The 14,259-nt window shown below is 23.3% G+C and overlaps 1 protein-coding gene across 1 annotated transcript; it reads right to left on the bottom strand.

Moving 5' to 3' along the window:
* Nucleotides 1–1,173: 1,173 nt before the first annotated feature.
* LOC129963430 (elongation of very long chain fatty acids protein 4-like) lies at nt 1,174–13,927 on the bottom strand. Its single transcript, XM_056077789.1, has 8 exons — nt 13,834–13,927; nt 11,732–11,838; nt 9,164–9,351; nt 7,418–7,498; nt 6,963–7,134; nt 6,597–6,724; nt 2,163–2,321; nt 1,174–1,488 (listed from the first exon to the last, which is right to left on the bottom strand). The coding sequence occupies exons 2-8, from the start codon at nt 11,820–11,822 to the stop codon at nt 1,477–1,479; spliced, it is 831 nt and encodes a 276-aa protein (XP_055933764.1). The 5' UTR covers nt 11,823–11,838; nt 13,834–13,927; the 3' UTR covers nt 1,174–1,476.
* Between the last annotated feature and the right edge of the window lie 332 nt (nt 13,928–14,259).

Genomic DNA, 14,259 nt, shown 5'->3' with positions numbered 1-14,259 from the left:
GTGTTTAGATACATAATGCTGACATTCAATCTTTCAACAATATTCTTTTAACTACAATTAAAATATGTTACTATTTTAGATTTGATTTTTAATGCTCGATTCACAAAAAATGAAAAGGAAATTGCAGGATCAGAAACACTTAATATTTAATCAGAAAATGACAAAATAATATCTTTTCAATGAAGTGGAAGGAAAAGAATCTTAATGCATAATATTAAAAAAATTCTAAATTTATTCTATTCATTGCTAGTACTTTAGTTTCCATCCATCATACTTGATCTGCTACAATGATCTGTTATAGAAAGTCCTAATCTAATTGTTAATAAACCTCATATGCACTAAATTTTCTACATAAAACAGTAAAATAGTGATTGAGTTACTTTATACAAAACAAGCATAAGAGACAAAATATAAAAATAAAGAATTATATTGAATTTTGAAAAAGTCTATTCATTAAAAATATTGAAATTTAGATAATGTTATATAAAAAAATAAATAAAAAATAAAATTAGAAAAAAAATTAGTAAAAAATATAAATAGGAATGACTAGTTTAAAGGTTTTAATTCAAATCATAAGTAGGTAATTATAAATACTCAAAAAGGCATTTCAATTATACATATTTTCACCTACATTACACTTTAAAACTCCTACAATGTGCATATTTCCTGCACATATTGAAGTGTTACACTGTTAGCCAACATTTTTTCTACTCCTAAAGCCATATCATAGCATCAACAAAGCTCACTTCATATACAAAAGATGCAATTCATGAAAAAATATCTGTAAAAAATTGGCAAGATACATAATCACGAGCATTTCAAATTTTATATAGTTATTAGATATCAAGAAATTTTCATAACATTTTAACAATTGTATAAAATTATAATAAACAGCAGAAAAAGAAATTTGACACAAAATATGATAGTCCATAACTATTCTCTAGTTTTGATGCACCAAAAATAAAAGATAAATTTTAAATCAGTGTTTTCTTTTAACTGATAATCCCACAAAAAACATTATTCATTTTTTGTTATATATTTTTCTCTAATCCATTAAAAAGTCATGATAGATACTTTATGAAGATAAGGTGCATATAAAATTTATTTTTTACCCTATGCATTTTTATTATTATTATTAATAATTGCAATAAAAAACAATTCTTAAGCCTCAAGTAAATCTTTTTTAATGTCAGAAATGATAAGATCCAAAACAATCTAATCAGTGTAAAATAACAATGGAATAAATAAAAATATAAATAAGCAAGATCAATAATAATAAATTTCTAGAGAAATGATTCATATCTATTAAAATATCACTTATGTAGATATAACTTTTTGTAACAGCAGAAGAATCAATATGAAATAAATTCTTTAATCAATATTCAGTAAAATTAGTCTGAACACAAGTCTTTTGAGGAGTTGACTTATTATTCAGGCATTCATTGCATTTTCCAGTGTCGGTAGCTCCACTGTTTTTTATTCTTTTTTCTGGAAAAGAAATAAACATTCAAGGAACTATCTTAATGCCATCCTGACGCAGCAATAAAATATTAATGATTTAATTGAATTTTAAAAATAGTAATTCATGCTAAAAATATAAATAGAACATTAATTCATAACACCTAATTACAGAATTAAACAGAGATGTTACAAGGCTTGAAAACAAGTTTCATATTAATAGTTTCATTCATTTTGAAAGGAAGATACATTAGTTGATTCTATCAAATTTACTAACTTTCTGTTGCATAAACAAACAATTTATTCATTAACTCCTATGTCTCCAACATAGTTTCTCAGAAATAAAAAAAATTACTGAATATCTTAAAAAATTACACAATATTTCAAAATTGAAAGAGAATTATTTTCAATGTGATAAATTTTACTTTTTACTTTAATCAAATAAATTAATTTCTAATTACTCAATTTAATTATTTTAATTTAAAATATTTTTTTAAAAATTGCAATCTTTTATTAAACTTATTTATAAAAAAGAATTTGTTTTTTAAAAATAAAATTTAAATATTTCTTAAGCCAGGAATATGTTAGAAAATTGAACTGAAATATAATTTTGAATTAAATATTTCAAATGGAGCATCAATAACAATATATATATAAATAGAAAAATACCATGTAAAAAAGATAAATTACTTTTCAAACATTACCTGAGCTTTCTTCTTTGAATATGAATTACGGTAAAAATTTCCAAATAGAACTATAAAAGAAAATGAATATGCTACTAAAGCATATTGCATCCACCTTGTGAACTGGCAGTCATAAATTATTGCTTTTATTCCCATGATTACAGCTAAGACAAATTGAATCTGAAAAAGTATCAGCAATGTGTTAATTTTTTGACATTGTGAAAAAAAAAGCATCAATATTCAAAGCAATTATATTGCTCTTTCTTTTAAATTAAGCCTATTTCATTGGAGAAGTTTTGAAACTGTAATAACACAAGTACTCGTCCATCTATCCTTTATTTCTTAAAACATAAAGCCATGTTGAATCAAAAGAAAATTACGCAGAACAAATTTGATGTAACAATTTTGAAAAACCATATTATATAATATATATTGTTTATGGTGTATACACATTAATATGATGGTTCATTTTTATCTATTTATGTCTTTTGTATAATAGATTCAACACAAATCCAGAATAAAATAATTTTCTTCTAAATTACATTTTTTTTTCATTCCAAAGTTGATGAATTATAACATTCATTATGAGCAAATCTTTTTTTCTTTATACATTTTTCATATACAAATAATTTTAAGCAGTGATTAAAAATCTTTTATTAAATTCAAATAAAATAAATTCTTGAATAAACAAAATGCTGAAAAATTAAATAATTCTTTTCTGCACTTTTAATTTTTTCCCATAAATTTAAATATTTTCCTAATTATTAAAAATTATAAAAGCCTATTTTTAAACTGTCAAATTAATATGTATTTATAATTGTATTTGCATACAATTCAACACAACAAAATTTTATCCTAATTTCTAAGAAGCAAAATATTTTTCAGAGTAATTCATGTATATTAATAAAACATTTTATTTATATATATATATATATATATATATATATATATTACTATCTTGCTTTTACTTTATTACTATTGTGCTTTTACTATCTTGTATAAAGTGTTCATACAAGATATCTAAAACAGTTTTTATTCAATCATTTAATTTTTTGTATTTTCCGAAATTAAACCTCCCTAAAGAGCATCTTTCACCGTATATTAAATACACTTATTCATTAGACAGAAACAAAACATCAGAAATTGTTGTTCCAAAGTCATCAAAAATTTAATCCTATACTATAAAAATACAATCCTAAATGATAAATAAACTTATAATAAAGTGCAACTTAAAAAACAAAAGCATGGCTTTACATAGAAATATACAATTAAGGAAAGAGTAATTTCTGGATAATTTCTTACAGTACTGAATTTAAATGAAATCAACTATAAATTTTTGGGGGAAAAAAATGATTTTTTTCCCCAAAAAAAATTGTATTTTGAGAAGTTATCAAAATTAACTAATAGAAGTATTTATATTTTTGGTATTGCAGTAAATGAATATCATGTTTTTATTTATTTATATTCACATTTTTATATAATTATGTTACATAGAATTAAAGTATTTTTGTAAAAAAAAAATAATTTGAAGTTACTGTACTATTATAACCTTACATTTTGCAATAAATAAATGATTTAATCAATAGTGTTGGCAAAGTATGGTAAATTTTCATTGTTCATTCCTTACCTCTTTTCTACCAACACAATATTTTCCTCTTTAAATAATTTTATGCTTCAAATAATAATAACTTCATATATGTCCTTATTGTTACTACTTTTAATATGCCATGATTTTTATAAAGGAAAATCTTCATAACTTTTGATAACTTCATATATGACATTACTGCTACTACCATTCAGAAAAGATAAGTAATCTTTTCTTCTCTAATAATAATTCCTCTCAAACTTTGTATTGTTTCATGCTTCAACTATGTTTATTAAATTGTGCTGCATTCTTTAATTCTAAACCAATAATTAATTTGAAGAAGGAGCAGTAAATAATCAGCAACAAAAGTAATGACATAATTTAATGGAAAATGCTTCATTTGCTGACACTTCAATATTTTCTAATCTGCAATTCCAAATATTTTCCAAAAAAATCATACAGATAGCACAAATACAGCCATGTAGGAATTAACTAAAGATAGATAAAATAATAGCAAGAGACAAACATTAATAAAAAAATATGAATGATATACCAAAATTGATAAATAAAGTCAAAAGTACAACCACATCCAAAGCAATTTACATGCTGGAAAGATGATGTGATCTTTCAATATAACAAATTATTGAAAAAATCAAGTAGACATTTTTTTTTTCAGCTAGCCTTAGCAACTTGTTGTGCCTTAAGATACTACACTTTATTAATCATGTAAGAAATAAATCAAAAACTGTGTTTGAAAGTAAAGATCTTGCTAACATTGAACTATTTTTAAGCAACTATTACTCTGAAAAGTACATGATAATGTAAGATAATTTAAGAGGAGAAAAATGTAAGATAATTTTAAAGCATTTTTAAAGTTTGAATATGTTTAATGAAATACAGCACAAAATTGGCTTTTTTCCTCTATACGTTTTATTTCTGTACAGCATTCTGTTTGATTTTGAAAACTTGAGATGAATCAAGAGAATGAATGAATTTTGAAATGCTTAAAATAAAATAAGAATTTCAAGCTGAAATGAATAAATAAATGATTAAACTCTACTTTCTTAAAATAAAAAAAGAAAGCAAGATTTAAAATAAACTCAGAGAATGGGATCACAAATCAAAATAAAATAGCAGATCAAAAGATATTTAGAAATCTGAGAGTATTTCTACTCAAAACCAATACAGAAATATCAAAAGAAATTAGGTAACAAAAAATATGCATTTTTCATAACATGATTCATTCATATTTGTGACAACTGAATAAGACATATCATCTTTTATTTTCATTAACTTGTTAATAACCAACTTAAATTATAAATTTTAGTAATTGTCTTTTAAATAATATTAAAAAGAGCAAGATTGAGTTCAATATAAAGTAAAACTACCTCCTACCCTTTCTTTTTAAAAAACAACAGGAAAAATATCATTAAAAAAACCTTTTAAATATTTTTAAAATATAAAAAGTCTTTAAAAAATAAAGAGAATTTTTAAATTCCTTATGTTATCATGAAAATAGTCAACAGAAGTAAAAAAAAATGAAAATAAAGATTTTTTTTTCTTTTTTACTACAAAATCTATGGCTAATAGACATTATTAAAATTTCCATTCATGGCAGAGAATATAATGTGATCCTGTTTTATTTTGTAACTGACAAAAGCAAGAGAGTTTTATGTTTATTGTTATTAGAGAGAGAATGTATATATTGGAATAACAACAACTGTATATTTTAGAATCAAAAATAATACCATAGAAAACAAGTTACTACGTGTATGTTAAGTTACAAGTACTTTTTTTAATATCTAATAAATATTTAGTCTTGTCATTTTTTTAAAAAAAGAAATGCTTAATGATTAATTTAATTACATAGCATTACATTATCTACATGAGAAATAAACAATAATATAAATCTCTCTAAATATATATCAATCTCAAAGGGATTTACAAAGTTTCTTAAATAAATACTTTATTCAAAATAATTGTATTCTTAGATATCTAGCCAAAAAAATTACAATAAAAATTATATCATGTAATTTTAAAAGAATTTGAAAAACTTTTAAAAAAATAAAAAGTATAATGGTAGATTTAATAAAGAACTTTACAAAATAAAACAATAAGTTTCTGTTACAAATGTTCAAAACATTAATTTTTCATTGCAAATATATGACACTATTAGTTTAAAGAATGTTTCACTGATACTGACAGATGCTTTAAATATTTGTCTTTCCAATAGGATGTGTGTGTGGGGGGGGGGGGGGGGGGTAGGTAGAATAATTTGTGTCTTTAATGCTACTGCCATACTCACTACATCAATGCAATAGCAAAATAGTCAAATTTTCAAAGAAATTTATTTAATTGAAATTTTAGAAAAATATTCCATATAATTTTTTGTGCGAAATTCCGGGCTATTTCAATTATCAGTATCAATTTTTAAGAAATGTTACTTAAAAAATACCTTAATTGGGTAGATATTTGTTAAATATAAAAAAGTCCATTCTTTAACAATATAAACTTTTATGCTATATTTTCTATATGTTAAAGAAAACTTGCTGAGTTCATTTTGTGTCCCAAATTCAGAATGTAACTACTTTACTATATCATTAGTATTGGAATCATTCTATTTCCAAAAAATCATGTACAAATAAAAGCATTCTTTATAATTTTTTAAAAAAATATTTACTTTTATATTTATTGAAAATAAATTTAATTTCACCAATAGTCTCTCATTTTGTTAAAATAACATGATACACATAAAGAGAGGCATAAACTTGAAAAACTTTAGAGGAAAATACATAAACATTTTACTGCATATAAAATCTATACAAATACAAAAAGGAAAATTTGCAAAATTAAGAAGACACAGTTCTTACCAACTGGATTATAGTTAGATATTTTTTCCACCACAAATATGGTTGTATGGCAGGCCCAATTGCAGATAAAGTGTAATATAAATACATTAGTACATGGACGAATGAATTAGCCATGGCTCCAGGTAGAGCTAATAAAAATTGATATTGTATATAAATAAAATTTTGAAAGGCTTCTTTAGAAAATAACAGTATGTAGTCATATTGAAATTTTATTTCATTCAAAAACATTTGAACAAAATCTAAAAATAATATTATTGTGGTGTCTATAACAGAGGCAGAAAAATTTCAACAAAAAAACAGATCTTATAAAAAATATGACTAAGTAAATAAAAAAATGGAAATTTCAAAATTATTGATGATGCATACATGATCCACCAGGAACCCACTTTACTCCAATCCACCAAAGGCCAAACATTGTTGAATGATGGTAAATGTGAAGGAATGTAAGTTGATTATTTTTCTTTCTCAGGATAAAGAAAAATGTATCACAAAATTCCAATAGCTTAGAAAAGTAGTACCACCATAATGCTTTAGCAATCTATAAAAACACAAGCATACACAATTAGAGGAAAAATTCAAATTCAATTAGTATTGTTTATTTTATTTCTGAAATCAAAAAAACATTTGACATTGAAGCATTAAAAATATAAGAAAGTTTAAATCCATAAATTAAGTTTTATAATACAGATGCATAAAAACTTAATTTAAATGCAATGTACAATATGTAATTCAAATATGTTAATTTTTAATTAAATAATTTCACTCAAGCCATCAGCAATGTTCTAATATTTAGTAAAAAAATTCAGTGAATATTTACTTACTCGAATTTCATATGGATTATCTGAGTGGTCAACTAATTGACAAGACCAGTTGTATTTCCTTTGAATGGCACATATTAGTAACTGATCATAAGAGAAGATAAATTTTAATCAAACACATTCTAGAAAATTAAATTTTAATAAGAAATTTTGATCAATAAATTAATAGAATAAAATTTATAAAATAAATAAATCAAATCAAAATTTATAAAATAAATTCAAATCAAAACTTATATAAATAGATCAATAAATTAATAGAAAAAAACGATAATTTTTTTTAACAAAAAAAGTCAGCATAGCTTAACCTATGAAAAAGTGCAGTCCTTGTATTTATTCGAGAACAGCTTCACATGTATAGAGAATTTTTTTAATAATAAAACATCAAGAAATTTACATTTACACTACAGAAAATTTTTGTTGTAAAGAAGTGCAATATATGAAATGTGTATAAATAATTTTCAAATGAAATTCACATTTAATATTCACCAAATGAAAAATTTGAAACATGAAATTTTTTTAACAAATTCTAAGGTTAAATGAACTTTAAAAATTGTAAAATACAAGACGTAACAAATTTTAAATACAAATTATTATTTATTGATAACAAAACAAATTTATATTACTAAATTGAAAATAAAACTTAATTTTAACGTTCTTTTAAATAAAATACCAATAGGTGCATCAAGTCTGAATATATTTAGTTTTCGAGATTAGAAAATAAGAAAAATTTTCTAAATGTCACTCGCAATCTTTCAAATTATTTTGAATGCAGTGATAATTTGAAGTTTTCCACTGAAAAATGGATTTTCTGTTACATATTTTAAATCCTTAGGTGCTTTATTTTTTTTAGATCTTATATATTTTTAAGGTGTTAAAGCAGAAACATTGTATTTGTTATTAAACCAACAACAGTTCGGATATGATCATTTAAATTCTTTATATTAAAAATTGTACAATGCCATAAAAATTAATTAAAGAGTAACAATAGTATGAATAATACAAAAAAAATCTTAAGATATCAGGTGATTACCTCTGCAGATGCACAAAGTGTCATAAGTATTATGCCAATAGCCATTATCTTTTCTTATTATATATCAAATTGTTATATATTAAATCAAAACATTAAAATTCCCATAAAGAATAAAAAAATCATTTTTGTATAAAGGTACATTAAGAAGTTTAAAAAGAAACAGCATATAGTTTAATTATTTACTAACGATTAAAACATATCAAGCAGGAACACCTTGAATTCATATTTTATAAAATCTATAAAACTATTTAAAGGAATGTGTATATTAATAAGATTTATCCCAAATTAAAATATTATATATTTCTAACCTATACATACACATAAACAAAAAATCTTTTTTTTTTTTTTTTTTTTTTTTTTTTTTTGCAAAACTTTATTTTTTTTTCTTCAAATAATAAATAATTTAATTGGAGGAAAAGAATAAAAATTAAATTTAATAGATTATAAAAAAAAGTTATATTATAGCTAATTATACTGCATCCTCTTTAAAACAGAGAATATCGATACTTTTGAATAAAATAATACTAATTGTAATGAATTGAGGGAAGCAAATTAAAATAATGCTACAAGCAAACTTAAAACTACAGGTTTAAACTAAAGGGTAAAACACATCTACCTTAATACGCTTTCAGCTACCATGCAACTATGAAAGGATCTATGTTGAAAAGAAGGATTAATTGGGACATTGGCGAAGCAGTGCGAGAGAGTCCGAGACATACCTCCACTGCAATATAGAAATTGAGAAGAGTCATAAAGAGGTTGTAAAACACAAGCACCCAACGCAATTCAAAGGGTTGTCTAGATTTCATTATCTGTGGTCCATAGCGAACAGTACTAAGATAGATGAGGATTAAAGCCACAGTAGGGATAGGCGATTGCATAAGTGGCCAATCAGCAACACGCTTATCTAGGTGAAAAGGTTTTCATATTCAGGTTAGTATGAAAGGATACATGAATGAATACTTCCCAAGAGCAAAAAGATTAATGAATTTACATTTAGAAATTTCTGATCAAATAATAATTAAAGCTTGAACAAAACTCAAAAAGTCATTTCTCTAATTTGCTGAACTGTGAATCTCCAGATGTACCAAATGCGTTAAAAAGTTCTACATATAGTTTAGATTTCATACATCATGTACTTATTTCTTATTTTCTGTAAGTCAGAGAATATGATCCTAATCTGTGCATTGCATTTACTCACTTTAAATGGAATGGAAACCAGCAAAATATTTGATTTCATTAAACTTGAATTATTCTTTTTTGTGTACTAATTCATCATTTTTTTATACAAGTTTTAATACTCTTAATATCACACGCCTCTTTTTTAAAAAATGCTTGAATCTCACACAGTTTTTTTTAAAGCAAATATTTAATTTTTATCAGGTAAAAATATCAAAACAGCTTGCAATATTAAGAAAGCTAAACTGCATGAGAAAAAAAAAAAAAAAAAAAAAAAGGTCAGAAGTGTGAATAATCATCACAAATGTCTAGAAAATTGTACAATAACAAAATTTAAGAAAGATGATAATAAGCTTTTTTCTTTTTTAACTTTAAATTAAAAGTAGATAAATAAAGCAATATTTAGGCTGTCTTTATAGAATAAGATGTAAAAGGATAGCATACAAAAAATATCAAGATAATGGAAAATTCTTTGTCTAGGGTTCCTTTTCCTATAAATTATATGATTTACATGCCAATTAAAAAAGAGGTATAAAACTAGCAGTAAAAGAATATTTTTTTCTTTATATATGAACAAACCTAAGTATTTCAATAAAAAATAAATTTAACTATCAAAATAAGATAACCGATTTCTCGTTCAATCCTTTTACGTTCAAAATTCAGCTCAGTTAATGTGTTTAAATTAGGGAGTCTGTTCTAGTAATGCCTCAAAAAATTAAATGTATAATAAAAGTAATTAACAAAATAAATAAGAAAAAATTAATTATTAATATTTTGAGATTATTAAATAAAAGACACAACTTGGGAAGTACTGCATTACATAAACTGAAAAAAAAACTAAAAATCAAAATCAAGACCTACACAATCACAAACATCAATTAGAAAGAGACAACATCAAAGCATGCACAGCATCCAATGCAATATAATTATACAATAAATTTACAGCCCAACATATTTTGCATTGCTAAATTAAAAAGGTTCTATAAATAAACATATTACAACAATAATAGTACAAATATTATTTCAGTTCTACAGTTTTCTTTTGTTTGTTTGCTTGTCTAAATAATATCTATACCACAACAGTTTTTATATCAGTCATATCACAATAATTCTTACAAAATACTAACTTGCCAACAGTTACCTAATTCTCATCAATCTTAAAACTAATACCAGAATGTAAATATTTGGTATTATACAAAATTTTAAAATCTTACTAATAAATAAACCATCTAATAAAATTCACTAAAACACAACTTAATTATTAATAGAAGTAGAGTTCAATAATAGTGAACTTTTTGTTTTACAAATACATGCAGAATACCATCTCAAAAGTATTTTTCTTTTTAGATATTGTTGCTTTACATTACAGCCAGCAGTAAAAGAAATTAAAACAAGTCAACATAAAAAAAAGTCACTATTCTTTTCAATGAACATGTATCATTTTTTTCTCTCTTAAGTGTATGAAAGTGCCCTATTTCTTCAGAATGTTGTATAAAATTTTAATGATTCCCTATAATAAAATTGGATGAAAAAGTTTTTTTAAATTCATGTTTAATTTTATCTATACAACACTGCATATTGTGAAATGCCTATAAATTATACAAAAAAATTCATTTAGAGCATAAGATTATGAATGTAGTACATAAAATTTAATTACTTTATGGCTTTAATAAAACTGCATGTAAAATAATTATATAATTTTGCTCAGTAAATGTATTTTCTTACAAAATTGTTTTGTAATATTTAGTCTTAAGTTTATTTTAATTAAAAGAACTTAGAATTTTGTTGTCAATCAGAAAAGGACTGCAGCATTTCTCATTTATGTATTCCTATTGAAGCAATTATATACAATTTCCATGCATAGACCTTCAGAACAAAGATTTAATTTATCTCACCCTTCCTTTTTTTTTTTTTTTTTTTCCTTTTAAATGATTAATAAATCATGAAAGTATAAAACAAAAATAAACCTTTTCCATGAACAAAATCATTAAAAAAATATTTAATATAATAAGAATGCAAAAAAATTAAATGATCAATAAATTTAGCATAATACAAAATAACTTACTTCCATTTTAATTTAATAAATATAAAAAACTACTCACACATACCTGAGAATGTTAAAGTCCATTCATAATTTTGATACATTTTTAAAATCCATTTTACCAGTAAATTATCTAAATAGTACTTTGAAGATTCCATTATGTTGATTTATGTCCTGTAAATATAGTATAAATAACACTATAAATGAGTAAATGTTTTAAAACAATATATTTTTTTAGCATTTAATGTATTGACTATTATACTGATACATGAACATTTAACATATTAGCATTAAAAAATTTTAGCATATTCAACATATTATTCATTACAAAATAATTATAAATAACTTTAAACTTTTAAATTTTGCTTTCACTTATTTAGCACATGTGTTGGCAAATATTTTTCACAACAATCACTAATAACAAAATTGGTAAACATGGTCCCTTTAACTAAAATTATTTTTAAATGGCATCAGTATTTTACCTGTAAATCATTAACAAAAATCATTACACCTGTGCTAGGAATAATCAAACTAATAAACACTTTCTGTTTCATGAAATGATAAGCTATTCAAAGATATAACTTTTACAATTCAAAATTACAGGATATTTGCATTCATTCTAAATTATAAATAAAATATTTAATTTTGTATATTTACTATGAGAATAATTAAATTTTCTGTTAATGAGTATTTAATATTCATAACATCTCTCACATATTCATTATCAGAGCAGAATCAGATTAACGAATAGACAATAGTCTAGAAGGCTCACAGATATGTAAAACCCTGAGATCTCAATATTTTTAATGGTTTTTTCAGAGAAATTTAATTTACATGTGTTCTGCACTCATACATATTTAAATAAAATCAATTATTTTTTTTAATTTGGGAATCTTATTCTTATAGCATTCTTAATTAATCAAATTTTATATAATTCCCTTTTTTTTATGATTCTAACAAGTTTTGTTACTTTATAATTTAAAAACTTACCAATCATATGATAAAACATTATATAAATTATGCCCTTAATTATCATGAAAAAAAAAACCAGGAATGAAATACTTTTTTTAAAAAAAAATATTTATCTTAATATGTCAGAATTTACACTTAAAACTACCTACATAATTAAAATCAATAAAAAAAATAGCTCATTTTTTAAATAAGAAGGAGAAAAATTTCCCCGATACTTTCATTGTATATAGATACTTAGTAGGCTTAATCCAGTCCCATTGATATCCTATATGAAAAATGTATTTTACTGATTTTTAATAAATACATGTGCATGGCTTATTGTAGCATACAGTCATGAAAGTTTTAAAAAAAAGCCTTTTTAAGTGCGATTTTTGGTGATTAATCACCAGCATGTGTTTAATATACAGGCATCAAAATATAACATTCCTGAAATAATAATGCATTTAAGGACTCTTCTACAAATTTTACATTAAAATAAGAACAGATTCAACAATCCTTTTTATAATGATTTTATTTTCAATAAATTGTTTTATATTTTAGCTTGGCTATTTTCAAATTTATATTCCTTGGTTGTTTAACAAATTCTTGTTGTTTCTCCCTCCACCCGTTTCATCCTGTCGCATGAATCAGTAAAAGCAATCTTCAACTTCCCTCAACCCACCCAAAAAAAATAAATCATCAAAAGGAATTTTAAGCACAAATAACTCTCAGCTTAATGTAAACATTGCACTGATTCTAGTTTACAGAAAAAGACGAAAAATGAAACCATATCATGTATAACTATGTAAGTATTAACAGAAATAAATTGAAACACTTTATTAGTTATGTCAATAAGCAAACTATGATAAATTTAATAAAAAATACACTGTTAATGTAATATGTTGTACAGACGATTAAGCAAATCAGATACAAGATTATATTTTATGAAATATTTATAATTCACCTTTTAATAACAAGATTATACTTAAATACCAAAATTCAATAATAATAAAAAGTACTTAAATATAAAAATAAATAATTTTAAAAAATCATGGAAGATTTGATATTAAGCAATTTTTCACAAAACTATTCTTAGGAAATTGAAACCTGAAAACGAAACTTCTTAAAACGCATGCAACACACCGGTAATGTATTAATAATATTAAAGAGAGCTGATACAAAAGAAATAATATCATTTTACACAAATTAAATTATTACTCGATGTTCTTGAAATTCCGATATTCTTTAATTTTAATGAACACTAAAAAAATTAATACGAGAAATGTAAAATACGGCTTGAAGCCGAAGAAAGTTGACAGACGATTTACACTCTTCATTTCACTTTAAGCCGAAAGTTTGAATCACAGCATGAACAAAAATATTTTTATTTATGCAAAATAAGTTTACAAGCTAACTTTTTTATTTCATTATGAAATTTCTTGAAGAATTAACTCATCAAATTTTATTGCTTTTATTGCCTTTTTACTCAAAAATAAAATATTAAGTTATGTTGTTTATCGAAAAACCATTGAATTATAGTTGCATCAAATTTTAATTTCCTTAATATTTCTGTTGCAAGATATTGAAATTTGTCAAATTTAATTCTTCAATTATTAAAAAAAAATATGTCAAATATTTCCGCAC

Source organism: Argiope bruennichi, chromosome 3 (genome assembly GCF_947563725.1).
Source record: "Argiope bruennichi chromosome 3, qqArgBrue1.1, whole genome shotgun sequence".
NCBI classification, from domain to species: Eukaryota; Metazoa; Arthropoda; class Arachnida; order Araneae; family Araneidae; genus Argiope; species Argiope bruennichi.
The sequence above is the reverse complement of the archived record's forward strand: the minus strand, read 5'-3'. Positions and strand labels throughout refer to the sequence as shown.

Bases quoted from the DNA above. Each gene is read 5' to 3' on its own strand.
- LOC129963430 (XM_056077789.1), bottom strand. From the start codon at position 11,822: ATGGAATCTTCAAAGTACTATTTAGATAATTTACTGGTAAAATGGATT. The intron at 9,352-11,731 runs GTATGTGTGAGT...CTTTTCACCTAG, and splicing joins ATGGACTTTAACATTCTCAG to ATAAGCGTGTTGCTGATTGG. The intron at 7,499-9,163 runs GTATGTCTCGGA...TCTTATGATCAG, and splicing joins ATTTCTATATTGCAGTGGAG to TTACTAATATGTGCCATTCA.